Source organism: Ornithodoros turicata, chromosome 1 (genome assembly GCF_037126465.1).
Source record: "Ornithodoros turicata isolate Travis chromosome 1, ASM3712646v1, whole genome shotgun sequence".
Lineage (NCBI taxonomy): Eukaryota > Metazoa > Arthropoda > Arachnida > Ixodida > Argasidae > Ornithodoros > Ornithodoros turicata.
Genome location: NC_088201.1, coordinates 102,247,617 through 102,262,578, shown reverse-complemented (window position 1 = coordinate 102,262,578; position 14,962 = coordinate 102,247,617). Strand labels below are relative to the sequence as shown.

Here is a 14,962-nt window from a genome sequence, read left to right as displayed (position 1 = left end):
CTGACTCCCTAAAGGGAGTGTGGAGACTCCTCCTTGAGAGTATTTGTACTCTCCAAAAGGGAGTGACATATGTGGCAAGGAAAAGGAATTAAAGTATACTTTTTCTTAAGAGTGCAAGGGTGTAGATTTCAAGGTTAAACTGGAGTGGCGGACCTAAACTAGAAATGAACCGGTCCTTTTGTTATTTCTTCGTGGCATCTTTCAGTTGATAAGGGTTTGCAGCAGTTTGGAAGCACTTTACAAAATCACTTTTACGGTGAAGGATGTTGTCAAATGGAAGTTCAGCCACGTGATATCTGCCGTTTCAAAAGAATAGCGAGTTTTAGTACATGGTACGCTATCACCTTTGCGTACGTAATGGATAGCGTTGATGGTTCTGCGCACGCCCATAAGAGAAAGAGAGCTTCGCGCAGTGCGCAGAACCACCAACACTATCTGTTACGTACGCTATCGCCTTCGCATACGATGTACTAAAACTCTCTAATAGCTTGGTTAGCTTACCGTGTTTTCTGAACCGTTATCCTGAACATCTTCCGATCTGCTAAATCTCCCTCACGTTCTACAAACAAAGAAAATAAATTATTAACTGGTGGTGAGATTTATGTGGATGAATATCTCGCGGAATGCAACACAGACTATGTAGAACTTTATGTAGGACGACGCTTAATACAAAACCGATGAACGAAATTGAGCGTTGAAACCTATATCCTCTCTTAACACTTAAAAGGAAGAAGACTTCTATCGTTATCGGAAAATTAATGTCCGCATCTATATAGTGAATACTGCTCAAAATTCTATACAGCGTGAATTATCAGATGGTGCTAGAACGAGTCAAGAACATTCAAACTACACGAGGATAACTGTTAGTAATGATCCTGTTCATTAAACCTCAAAACGTCCATGTTGTGTAACCCTTGGAAAAGCAAGATAAGGACAGTAAGCGGGTTAAACAAAAAATGACATGTCGGAACCTAGTTCAATGGGCTTTTCGGGTTATGTTAGCTTTCTTAGGTCCGTGCTACGTTTTCCTACATACGAATCACTTTTAAACAACGTATGTAGAAACGTTGTTTCCGCACTTACATGTGACCCGCTTTAGGGCATTAACGGTGTGGCAGATAGCGGGAAAAAGGGCACATAAAACTGCAAACATCCAGACATGTTTCAGTGCTTTTTCAGGAAGAGAAAAACGGTGTTGTTACTGGAAAAGATATCCTCGTATAGCTCGTATAGTGTGCCTCATGGATCTGAGGGTACGTAAATAAATAAATATACCGTGCCTTATTCAGCCTCTAAAGACCTCAGCATAAAGGAAACAAAAGAAGCTTTCTCGTGTGTACCAATATTTCAAGCCTGATGATTGGTGTTAATAGTGTGAGGGCCCCCAAGCATTCACATAACGGACTACGTTACAATTGCGAAAAAAAGTCTAGAATTTACGCATCCGCTCTTCATAGTTTGTTGTATGAATGTTATGCACTTTAAGGCTCTACAGAGGCTTTCTAAGTGAACAAATTTTAGCTGAGTGAAAAGTGAATTTGGTATAAAAATTTGTCTCAATTTCCAATGGACCTTTTTCACAACGACTTAGGTGCATGCGCATGACTTTGAGGCCCTGGAGTGGGTTATCTCCGTGTTCACTAGATGGCGCAGTATGGGGACGACAGAAGTGGGGACCAGTGGGGAGACCGCATGAACGGCGTGACCTCGTCGTCCTACTGCGGACCGGGTTTGGTCCTTGTTCTACACACGTGGATTCGTTTTGGCGCGCGCCGAGCGTGGTTCGCCGGAAAGCCGCTAGGATACCACGCGTATATGAAAAAGGTTCATTTTAAGGTGCAAAATGTTTGCCGCCCTCCGCTCCCTTTACGGAAGACGCCCGGAGCGGTTGCCCCCTCGGAACGACTCTGCACGTTGTTCAAATTCGGACTGTGCAATGAATTCGTAGTTTATATTGCTGAGGCCAGACACTATACTAGAAATGACAATTCAACTTTCCACGCGCAGGTGGCCGACAATGACGCCAGCCAAACGTGTGTGCGTCATAGGTGCCGGTCCCAGCGGTTTGGCATCGGCACGACAGATGTTGGACGAAGGATTCCTGGTTGTCATGTATGATATGTCGGACACCGTGGGCGGATTGTGGGCTTACACGGAACTACAGGAAGAGGGAAAAGCTTCAGTCATGCGCAATACCATCATGAATACGAGCAAGGAAATGAGCGCCTTCAGGTATGCATTTTGCTTTGTACAGTGCTGGACAAAAGTTTATGGAACCCGTTCCGGCGCATTCCTCCTTCAGAGTGACACGTTAGCAGCGAATGAGACCGTACGGACTTGCAAACAGTTGACAAGGTTACCTATTCACATGTATGAAAGTCCGTGCGGTCCCATTCGCTGCTTACGTGTCACTTCGAGGAAGGGATGCGCCGGTATGCGTTCCGTAAACTTTTGTCCAGCACTGTACCTATAGTCCTAAAACGAAGTTTTGTATGCCCATCCGCGCAGATATTCCTGAGAAAGAGGGAAGCGTGAATACATTGCAGCAGATAAACAATATACGCTGTGCAACAACAACAGCAAGAACAACAAATGAAGGGGAAGTTATGATGACATGTTATGTTTCCCCGTGGTGTGATGCACCCGCCTGCTCGCGTTGCATCCACATTAATGTTTAACACAACTAAAACGGGTGGGCCCACGCTGAGGCGAGGAAAAACGAGACGAGACCGCTTTACAGTTATAGCATATTTACTTTCCTAGCCGTACAACATCGCATCATGTGTGACAGGCTCACCCTTCGACGTGGCTTGCAGGTTGTTCTGGCTGTTCTGGCTGACAGGCCTTCGTTGACGACGACACCCTGGGCGATGGTCTAGGTCGCACCACGTTGGTGTTCAGTTCAGATCCGGGGACGCAGACATGTCGGCTGTGACGCAGGGCCTGGTCGGCGTTGTTCCGGGAGGCGGTTAGTGTCAACCGGCAATCTCAGAGCTCCCAATCGTCAGGAGATGTTTTCTCGTTCGTTGTCGGGTCTCCTCTGTCCACCGTCAAAGCTCTTCCTTAACGCGAAGGCTCGGTCCCTTTGTTTCTCCCTCGCCTGCTTGTTTCCCTTCGAGCACCCCGCACATATGGTTTTCATTCGGCTCGAAGTACGCGCCCCTTTGATGCCGCCGTCAGGTGCCACCGTGTCGCCGGAGGTGATGGGGTTCTCTAATTGCTCCCAGACGCGGAGCCTTGTCGCGTCGCTTGCTCCTTTGTACGTCACCTGGTCTGCATTACCTGACCCACCCAGCATATTGTTCATGTCGCAAGTTCACAAGAAGGGTCCGTCACATCCGCTCAATCTCGGAGAAGAATTTTGTTACACTAAACAAAATTCGCTTGTCTTTCGCCACTCAAAGATCACCACACAATTTGAGCACAGCCGAAGGTGTCCATACACACTTTGCGATGTTCTGCAGGAGTGCAGTGTCACTCTTCTTACAAAAATACTATTATGGCACTATCCCGTAGTTATCCGGACTTGATTACACACATAAAAGAAAACGTACTCAAACAACATGTACAAATTTTATCCCTAAAGTCTAGAACCTAAGATGCAGTTTCTTTCCCGCCCTTTAGTGTTTCTCGAACAGGTCCGCAGTTATGGGACGTCGGGCACGGGTCCGCGACTCCGCAGTGCATATCCTGCGGTTGGTACAGCGACGCCAGAAGACGTGCGTGGGGTACGTTGTACCTCGAAACTCAGGGCTTCTTCTAACAGAGCCTGCTCTAGTATCCCTTGGTTAATGATAGTGTGGGAGTAATGATTTCTGTCGGATTGAGCTTGGTGTGAACACGGGGGACGGACATAATCGTTTTCGTCAGCTCTGTCAAAAGGATCATGAGCGGGCTTCATCCTGTTCGCATGTACAACTTTGTCCTCTCCGCGCCTGACATCGCGAATTTTGAAAGTCACGTCAGACAATTTTTCGACGATGCGAAACGGTCCCGTCCATTTCGGCGCCAGTTTTCCACTGATGCCCGGGGCTACTGCTTCCACTCGCAAATAAACCCGATCCCCCGGCGCGAAGCAGGCCTCTTTTGCTCGTCTGTCATGTCGCGCCTTTCTTGCCTGCGATGCCTCAGTAAGACATGTGGCCGCGATTTTGTGCGCGATCGACAGGCGTTCCACGAGCTCTGCACGGTAGTTCTCAAGCGTGCCGTAGTGGACGCCCGTTGGCTCGTAAGCCACTTCCGGCACCACTGGCTCCCTCCCATGAAGCAAAAAGTACGGGCTCTCTCTGGTTCCCTCATGAATAGCCGAGTTGTATGCGAAAAGGGCGAAAGGTAGCCAGAGGTCCCAGTCCCTCTGGTCACGGGATACATAATGGGACAACAGTTTAATTATGGTTTGATTCAAACGCTCAACTGCGCCGTTGCACTCTGGCACACACACACACAAATAGAGATACGATGATGAGCACTCTGGGTGGTACGCAGTGGTCTGCAGTTTCTTGATCCCTAGCAGCTGATACACCTCGCTCATTAGCTTCCCCGTGAAATTGCTCCCCTGGTCGGTCAACAGCTGTCGAATGACCCCATGGCGGAGGATGATGCCTTCTACAAACACGCGGGCTACCGTTTCAGCTCTCTGGTCAGGCATGGGGAAGACCTCAGCGTATCGCGTCAAGTGATCAACGAATACCAATAAGTATCTATTTCCTGACGTCGTCACCGGCAGGGGTCCCACAATATCCATAGCTGCTCGCTCGAAAGGGTACTGTACCTCTCCAAAAACCTGCATCGGCGCGCGTCTCCGGCGTTTTGTGTCTTTTCGCAAACTGCACGATTCGCACGCACGGCAATATCGTCCGACATCACCCTTCATCCCAGGCCAGAAATACTGTTTCTGTACCTTTCTTAGCATTTTTCTCACCCCAGGGTGTGCGGCACACGGAGCGTCATGGTATAACCTTAGTAGCTCCCCTACCATTGACCTCGGGGCAACGAAACGGCCTTGTGAAGTGCCCGTGGGGTCTGTTTTGCGCAGAACCCCTCCCTGATCAAGATGAAAATTTCCCGAAGATTTGCCGGGAGACGACTCGCACGCGTCGATGATGGGCCGTAGAACAGAATCTCGCTTTTGTTCGTCCCTTAAACGCATTTGTTCCGCTGTTGGCACAAATATGTCCGTCTGCCGCACCACGGCCCGACTCAACGCGTCGGCGTTCTGGTTCTTTTTACCCGCTCTGTGGACAATCTCGAACTCGTACTCCTGCAGTAGGAGATTCCAACGAGCCAGTCTAGAGCTCGGATCGCGCGCGTTCATCAACCACTTGAGGGGCTGGCAGTCCGTGACAATAGTAAAGTGACGCCCGTAGGGGTAGCAGCGGAAATGACGCACCACCCACACTACGGCCAAACACTCTTGTTCGGTGGCTCCGTACTTTTGCTCGGCCTCATTTAGCTGTCGGCTGGCGTACGCCACTGGGTGCTCCACGCCGTCAAAGACCTGAGAGAGGATGGCCCCCACCGCGTATTTCGAAGCGTCCGTTGTCAGTACAAACGGCTGCGTGAAATCTGGGAATCTCAGGACGGGCGCCTCAGTCAACTTTTGCTTTAAGCGGTTGAACGCGCCCTCAGCCTCCTTTCCCCGAAAGAATGGTTTTTTTTCGTCGTCAGCTGCGTTTGGGGCCGAGAGAGCGCGGCAAAATCTTCTATATGCCGGCGATAATAGGTGAGCAAGCCCAGAAACTGCCTCACCGCGGTTTTATCAGTTGGTGTCGGAAAATTTCTGATGCAGTCAACCTTGTCGGGGTCTGGTAGGACACCCTCCGCAGACACGATGTGGCCCAAGTATTTAACTTCCGGTCTCAAAAACTGGCACTTGGATGGCTTTAATTTTAGCCCTGCAGATTTCAGTCGACCAAGCATGGCCTCGGTGTCTTTAAGGTGTTGCTCGAACGAATGGCTATAGATGATAATGTCATCGAGATAGACATAGCACGACTTCCCGAGGAGACCGGCGAGCACTACATCGGCCGTTCTTTGCCACACTGACGCGCTGTTTACGAGCCCCATGGGCATTCGCTTCCACTGATAATGACCTGATGGTGTGTTGAATGCAGTTTTTTCTTTATCTCTTTCTTCCATGTCAATTTGCCAATACCCGGAGGCCATGTCCACTACCGTGAAGAATTTTGCGTTTCCCAATTGCGCCAACGTTTCCTGAATATTTGGAAGCGGATACGGATCGACCCTTGTAACCTTATTCAAGTCCCTGAAGTCCCTGAAGTCAAAGCGATACGACCCATCAGGTTTCCTCACAAGCAATGCAGGGGCCCCCCACGGTGAAGTGGAGTGCTCTATAATGTCGTTTTCGAGCAACTCGTTCACTTGTCGTTCCATCTCCTCTCGTTTCGCATAGGGAATTCGATACGCCATGCGGTATACCGGGTTCGAGTCTGCGGTTGGTATCCGATGTTTAATAGCGCTGCAGTGACCGATATCTGTCGGGCTCCACGAGAAAGCGTCCCCGTATGTTTGAATCAGTTTAGTTAGCCTCTCTCTTTCGGGCTCCGCAATGTGCGTCAGATTGAACTTTACCGCGATGTCTACCTCGCCCACGGCGTTGCAGTCGGAACGCAACGGAACCGGTAACGCTTCCATCTCCACGTCCACCAACGCACCGACTACCTTCTTTCGCGGGAGCTTTATTTCTTGTAACGTGGTGTTTGCTACCCGTATAGGTACCGTGCCGTCCTGCCGAACTTTCACTAAAGCCGAAGCAACCCAGGCGCCAGTCACCACCTCTGTGTTGGACGTCTCCACGACTGCCACGCGTCCAGCAATCCCTGACGCGGCGACCCTCGCTGTCACTACAGATTCGCTCATGGGCGGCAGAGAGCACGTATCGACCAGACGAACCCTCACCACAGGTTCCGCCACTCCACTAGATTTGGGAGCCTCTCGACCTATGGGCGACATCCAATTCACTATCGGGATCTCCTCGTCCCTTATTTTCAGGACTCCTTTGCTTAGTAATAAGTCAGCCCCCTGGTTATGGAGAATGTCCTGGCCGATGAGGGCGGCCGTCGGGAACAGGATTTGGTCAGTGCACACGAAAAACTGAGGGTTGAGGCTATGGTTGCCTACTCTGAACGGGATTTCGTAACCTCCAACCGTTTCAAGTTTGTCCCCGGTAATAGCGACCAAGGTGCGATCACTGTTCCCTGCTCGGAACTTTTCCCTCCACCTTCGGTCTATCCGGTCGAGAACGCCATCCTTTATTAAGCTTACTTTGGATCCCGTGTCCACCAAGCATCTTACTTTGATACCCTCAATGTAGCACTCAATTATAGGGCTCGTTTCTCCGCAAAAGCTTATGACTACCATTTGCTCTTCCCCCTCGTCGCGGATACACGAAGGGGACACCACTAGTTTCCCGACGCTGTCGTTTCTCTGCTGATATTCTGAACCTCTGCGGCTCGGCGGGTGCCCGTCACTTGACTCTCTGTACCCCTCACATTGTACCGTTGTGAGCACTCGCGAGCGAAATGTCCGGATCTTCCGCAAACGTAACACTCACTACTTCTTTGCCGAGGTGTCGAGCGGCGCTGCGTGCGGCGATTCTGCAGTGAAAGGGAAGCCTCAAGCATCCTCTCTAAACGATCCAATCGCGTCCTAACCTCGTCTTCTTCACTGCCGTCCACGCGTGCCACGACCGATTGGCTCTCGCCTATTGTGCGCTCGTGCATCTCCTCCTTTGCGGCTATCTCTACCGCGGCATCAAAACTCACTGGGTCACGAGAAAGGGTAAAGCGCCGAACAGGATCCCTCAGACCTTTCAAGAAATTCGTTAGTAATTGCCCCTGGAGCAGCTCCTTAGCTACTTCTGCCTTCTGCTTCGCGTCATTTCCTTCGTAATCTACCAAAGTGACGCTGCCCAGGCTTCGAAGCCTCGATGCGAAGGTACGGACATCCTCCCCCGTGTTCTGCCTTGCTCCCATGAATTTCTCTAATTTCATGTGTGCAGGCTCCGTGTCGAAACGTTTCTTGGCCAAGGCCTTGAACTCTGCGAACGTTCGAACTGCGCACACCTCATCATCTTGCCACGCGAAGGTGTAAGCCGCGCCTACCATTTTGCATCTTGCGATCCCTATCAGCTGGCTATCCTGCCAACGTCCCATATGGCCAACCTGCTCGAGAATCTGCAGGAATTCCGACAAACGGGGCCCCATACTGTCTCCCGTAAAAGTTGGAACCATACTGCCTAGTGCTAACACACCTGCGCCTACACTATTCGGGCTAACAACGGGCTGTGCCATAGCGGATCGTTTTTCCTCTCGTGTGAGGGTACAATGGTCTCACACTTTTCCTCAGCGATTTCTCACACAGGGATCCCACCGCTGCCACCACTTTAATGTGATGCACCCGCCTGCTCGCGTTGCATCCACATTAATATTTAACACAACTAAAACGGGTGGGCCCACGCTGAGGCGAGGAAAAACGAGACGAGACCGCTTTACAGTTATAGCATATTTACTTTCCTAGCCGTACAACATCGCATCATGTGTGACAGGCTCACCCTTCGACGTGCCTTGCAGGTTGTTCTGGCTGTTCTGGCTGACAGGCCTTCGTTGACGACGACACCCTGGGCGATGGTCTAGGTCGCACCACGTTGGTGTTCAGTTCAGATCCGGGGACGCAGACATGTCGGCTGTGACGCAGGGCCTGGTCGGCGTTGTTCCGGGAGGCGGTTAGTGTCAACCGGCAATCTCAGAGCTCTCAATCGTCAGGAGATGTTTTCTCGTTCGTTGTCGGGTCTCCTCTGTCCACCGTCAAAGCTCTTCCTTAACGCGAAGGCTCGGTCCCTTTGTTTCTCCCTCGCCTGCTTGTTTCCCTTCGAGCACCCCGCACATATGGTTTTCATTCGGCTCAAAGTACGCGCCCCTTTGATGCCGCCGTCAGGTGCCACCGTGTCGCCGGAGGTGATGGGGTCCTCTAATTGCTCCCAGACGCGGAGCCTTGTCGCGTCGCTTGCTCCTTTGTACGTCACCTGGTCTGCATTACCTGACCCACCCAGCATATTGTTCATGTCGCAAGTTCACAAGAAGGGTCCGTCACAGTGGTACCCACAGGGCCTACCCCACTTCACAGCGGTTAATATGAGAGGATGTATTATGATGAACGCGAAGCGACGACAGGTCGGAGTTCTGTTTAGAGCTCTTCGAGGAGTCCAGTGGCTTGCATGAAAGCAAAAAGAGAGCGTAGAGCCCGGCACTGATGTGCAGGAGAGCTCCATGGGCCAAGTACTTTGGACAAGCTGGATGGTCTATGGTCAAGAAGATCAAGTTGGCGTCGAAACACCTGGCGTTCACTCGTGTACCGGTCGCAGTCCCCCATGATATGAAGAATGGTAGCTGAGGTGTGGCAAGCTGGGCACAGCGCCGTGCTACCGTAACCCAGCTTAACCCGTTACACAAATGTGAAGGCGACGTTGAGTCGTAGGCGCTGCGGAAGTGACCTAAAGCTGCGGGGGAAGCCACCTGGCATCTTAAATGATAATGACGGGTCCACTGCATGGAGGAGTGACCATTGAGCGATGTCATGGAGCCATTGCTATGCAAGCTGTCTGTGCAGCTTCGCTGTTTCCCACTCTCCCATGCTGTCCATGAAGCCTCATTGAACCCTCCCATATCAAGGAGTAACAGCAAACAGCGGGAGGTTAGCGGCCTCGCTACGATAAGCGCTCGACTATTGGTGGACAATGGAAACAGGTGGACATGGGGCGGTGGGGTACTGGAATGGTAGCGCTTGTTGACAAGACGTGTAAGAATAACGGCTCTAGCGCAAAGAATGAAGTCTGGTTATCTGGGGCTTTGCTGAATGAATACTTTGCTGATTTATAATTTTTAATGGTTCCTATCGGAAGCATATCACTAGATTGTGCGACGTTACAAACTATGGCTTCATTCGTGCTCTATTTATTGCGATGCGAGCAGCGAGCATCAAGTGAGGAACAAGCGTCCAACTATGGCTACCCTCCCTCGTAGGAGGAATGATACATAGGATAACCCCTGTAGAACACAGGAAGGCTTCTCATATTCAATTGAATGAGCTAATAACTAATGCTAATTCCTCGACATTCTCGTTTCGCCACGGTCACACTCCTGCCATTCTAAATAAGGGTACTTCGCCTAAGGGCCAGCACTTAAAAAGGGGTCTCTGCTGCCACGCTTTGTAATTTGACGTTGCGGCTGTGGCATAGATACGAGACGCTGTTATGGACCAGGATACCTCAATGCTGCGCGGGTCGGAATTTCGCGGCATCCGACCCGTACACGCATGTGCACTACCCTCACCCGACCCACAACCCGCATTTCACCGGGAAAGAGACCCGCACCCACCCGCAGCCCGCATAATTTTTTCGCACCCGACCCACCACCCGGTTCCAGGTTTAGGCTTCGGGTTTGAAATAGGAGGTGTTGTCACTTAACGTCTAGCCCGCGTCCGGCCCGCTACGTGCTCCGGAGTCAAGGGTTCTGGCACCCGCGCCTGATCCACTACCCGCACAATGCCAAAAATCTGGACTCGCACCTTCCCTAATGCAGGTCATGCAGAATTCTACGCAGACGGCATTCTATAGACGGCTGCAATGCAAAACACTCATCGCCCGCAATATATCGTATTTGCACGCGTATTAGCCGCACCGCAGATAAGCCGCAGGACTCGTTTTTAGATACATTTTGAAAATGCTTTTGCAGATAAGCCGCACTCGCAGATAAGCCGCGGGTAATACGACGCGACTGCTTTGTGCGCTAAACCAGTGATGCACAAACAAAATCAATAGAGACTCTCAACGCTCGTCGACGCCGTACTCCCTGCCAGCTGCCCTTTTCCCGTGCTGGTCCGCGATGTCGACGACTTTTAGTTTGAAGCCGCTGTCGTAACTCTGCCTCCGCGTTGCAGCCATGCCTTACCTCTAACCGCCGTGCCCGTATCCACGAATGCTGCTGCTCAGGTCAAATGAGAACTGACGCTTAGCTGACCACGTTTTATCCCAATGCCAGGTGTATTGAACCATTCTTGTGGGTCTGCCGACAAAGGAGACCGTAGGGAAGGCCATAAATCCTGTTGTCCACATTCCGGTGTCGGCATGGTGTATAACAAAGGAGGTCAGTTCTAGTGTTCTACTAATATCGGATTGTGCCCTTGTTGCGTGTGTTTTGTGGATTGACGAGTTAGTGGTGTTCCAGGAGACATTAATCACTGTCACCCCTTTTGTTAAAGCTGCGTGGGGGAATGTATTCGGAAGGTCAGTCCACTCCAATGTGGACCTGCCCCTGTTCGGTATTCTTTGTGCACTGGCAGGACGGTTCTGTTCCGAAAAACATGAGACACTGTCGGCCCTTTCATTTAATCCGGGGTATATGGGGAAAATACCAGGGAAAAATAGCCATCAGATAAGCCGCACCCGTGGATAAGCCGCAGAGCGTCCGCGAAAAAAAAATCACGCATAAGCCGCGGCTAATACGCGTGAAAATACGGTAGTGACATTGTTTTTGAGGCATTCGTGCGTCTATAAAATTCAATTCAATTCAATTCAATTGTATGTTATTCTTTTGTGGTTCCTTATGACTCCGAAAGCAACAAAACATTGGTCTTTTCTAACGAAACTGAACTTTATGGGGGGCAGAGCCCCTCAAAGATGCAATGCATGGCGAAAACCTATGTCGTTTTGAACAGACATTACGGCCCAGGCACGAGGCATGTTAGAAACCGCCTTGTTTGATAGGGGAGAGTTCATTTTACGGTATTTAGGCAATTTTCACCATCGCACTCGACGGGCTCGACGCTTGTAGCACGCATGAAATTTGCAAAGTTCGTGCAAGTTTGCGAATTTTTTTTAGAATAGAACATTCTAGTATTTCATCCTCATATTTTTTTTGGGCGAATAGGCCCAGTGTTACACTTTAAACAAAAAAGGTCCAGTCCAGCGGGTGCACTGCAAATCGCACTAAAAATCGGAATGTTGTGAAAATTCTACAAAACGCATATTTTTTACCGAAAACTTCGGTGTGAGGAGGTGGGGATAGAAGCATGATCAAGGTGTCATTCGATGCATCTTCTTCCTAGCAAGTTGTAGCAAAAAACTCTCAAAGATATTTTTTGTTAAACTCAAATAATAATTCTTTAATTGCAGGTAACCTCGCAAACGTGTATCCACGGTGCGGTGCATCGTAGCTAATGAACAACTAGGCGGGTAACACAGAGTTTTTTTTTCTTTTTTCTTTACTAGACCTGGAGTAGCTTGTCCCGCAGTGAGCAGGCTCACATGTCCATTTTTTCCCTCCTACCATTATCATCATCATCATCATCATCATCACAAAACACTTGATGGAAAGAAAACACTAAACACACGCATTATTGAACAGCAAATAACGATTGCAAACACGTGTTTCCCTCCATGGAGACCCGACGGTTGTGTGGTGAGTGCTCATCAATCTGGCCATTTTGTTCCCAAACGAAACTTTCAAACAAGCTCGCGGTGCTGGTAAGTGAGAGATAAGGGAAATACATGAAGATAAGGGTGCATTCAGGCTTTATAGTACCATATGGTTGGTTTTTGGCCGTGTAGCATCCGGCATCCGTCGAGTCGTTGACATGAATAGAGTAATTATGACATGAACAGTGATTAAGTGCTGCCTGCACCGAACACAAGCGGAGAAAGCTTCCACCAGTAAGTTCCTGGGGTGTGCCATTGTTTCTTTTTTTTTTACGTGTGTGTGTGTGTGTTAATCCATCCCAGCATTGGAAACAGATCCTTTTAGCTGTCCACTGGTCTAGCACGTATATGAAACTTACTTAGTAGCTGTCATGTACGATTTTGTGCGTCCACAGTTCAGATGTACGTCTGGTAGAGAGAACAATTTTGTGAGTCACGGGTGCTATCACTTTCGATATCAGATAAACTATTTCAGTGCATTTCTGTTGTGCACAAAGCTGTAATACTGCGTTATTCAGGCCAGGTATAACGTTTCTTTCATAGTCACCTTGGATACAGGATATGTTTATAAGTCCCAAACGTCGCCACACCAGCATTGGACAGCTGTTTCTGGTGTGGCTACGTTTGGGACTTATAAACACATGTTCAACGTGCAGCCAAAGAGCGTATGCTATTTTTCTTCATTGGATACAGGATAGTTATTTCATAGAAACATGGGCGAGCGTACGAGGTAGGGCACATTTATACTGCTTGCCATGTGAAGACACTTTAGTGTGTAAGCCTAAAAATGATTTCAGGGAGATCTGGGACTTTTCGCGTTGTTCCTTGACTTAGATCTTGAGTTTCAACTCATGAAAAACCGTTAACTTGACCCCTTGTTACCGTTGTTTAATGGGGTGGGGGAGTATATCTTTATTAAGAAAAAAAAAGGAAAAAGGGAAAGTTAGCCAGGCAAAGAGCCGGCTTGCTATTCCAAAAAAGAAAAAGAAAAGAAAACGGAAAAGAAAAAGAAGGAAAGAAAGAAAGAAGAAAAAAGACACTAGGACAACAGTCACATGCAGTTCACGAGTCCTGAGACTCGGAGAAAACCGAGGAGAGCGGCAGTGACAGCCCACTGGCTCGGGGTGCGAGACGGGGTCAGCGCCAACGGCGGCCAACGGAAAGTCGTTACAGCCAATCTGGAGCAGATGGCAACGAAGGGTGTTCCTATAGGGCTGTTGCACTGAAGTTTGCACAGCGCCATTTCGGGCCCAAACGGCTGCGGATCCCAACAGTAAGGAGTTCCATCAGCGGGTTTTGCATGGTGTGTCAAACGGTATGGTGCCAAGGAAGCTACAAAACCTGTAGGAAGTCAACAGAAAAAGCGGTGCTTCTTGAAAAGCGCGAACAACTCGAAACCGTGTACTTGAAAGTGCCGCGTCGTCTGCTAAACTGGGGAGTGTTGCATGATTTGGGGCGCTGATGTTGCTGCTCACTCGCGCCACCTGGCCCAGAGCAACAGGCCCATGGTGAAGGTGCTGCTGACAATGTAGGAGCTTTTGTGGGATGTCAGCTTCCACGGTAGAGATAATTGCAGTTTGGTGAATTTAGCCGCCTCATTTTAAAGAGAAGTGAGGGTGTACGGGCAACATAGGCAGTGATCAGGTTCCAAGGAATAAGGCGAAAAGTCACAGGTCAATATGAAATCGTTTTTAGGGATCACGTTTATGCACCTAAGTGTCTCCACATAGCAAGTGTCACCAATCCTCGTACGCCCGCCCATGTTTCTCCGAAATAACTATACCCCGTATGCAAGACGACAATGAAGCAAATGTAGACCCGTCCTGAATAACACTGTATCATAGCTATGTACACAACAGAAATTCCTGGAAATAGCTTATCGGGTATCGAAAGTGATAGCATCCATGACAAACAAATTTTTTCTGATACGTACATTTGCACTGTTGGCGAACATAGAGACAAAAATTGTATATCAGAGTATTAAGTAAGTATACGTGCAAGAGAAGTACACAGCTAAAAGGACGGAAATCTATTTCCCATTCACTAATGATTTAGCGCACACATGCAAAAAAAAAAAAAAGAAAGAAAGAATGGCACACCTCAGGAACTTACTGAGTGACAACATTCACCCCTTTTTACTCGGTGCAGGTAATACTTGATGACTGTTCCTGTCATGGTTACTCTACTAATGTCAACGACTCAACTGACGGCAAAAAATCAACCATATGGTACCATGGAGCCTGAATGAACCCCGTCTCCATGTTTTTCTCTCACTTACCAGCAGCGCGAGCTGGGTAAAAGTTTCGTTGATGCACGAGATGGTCAGATTGGTGGGCTCTCATTGCACAGCCTTCGGGTCTCGAAGGAGGGACACACGTATTCGCAATTGTTATTTGCTGTTCAATAGTGTGACAGTGTTTTGTAAGTGAACCGCTCATTTGACATTTGGCATTTATTGGGTATCGACAC

At 49.2% G+C, this 14,962-nt stretch overlaps 1 protein-coding gene across 2 annotated transcripts in view; it reads left to right on the top strand.

Annotated features, from left to right (window-relative positions):
* LOC135378520 (flavin-containing monooxygenase 5-like) overlaps window positions 1-14,962 on the top strand; it is a 38,453-nt gene that overhangs the window by 5,104 nt on the left and 18,387 nt on the right. Inside the window, exon 2 of one of the 2 annotated variants that reach the window (XM_064611571.1) lies at window positions 2,008-2,232. The exons of the other annotated variant lie outside the window; for it this stretch is intronic. Coding sequence (XP_064467641.1) covers window positions 2,018-2,232 — 215 coding nt within the window. The 5' untranslated portion in view covers window positions 2,008-2,017. The remainder of the gene's footprint in view (window positions 1-2,007; window positions 2,233-14,962) is intronic. 2 annotated transcript variants of the gene reach the window in all.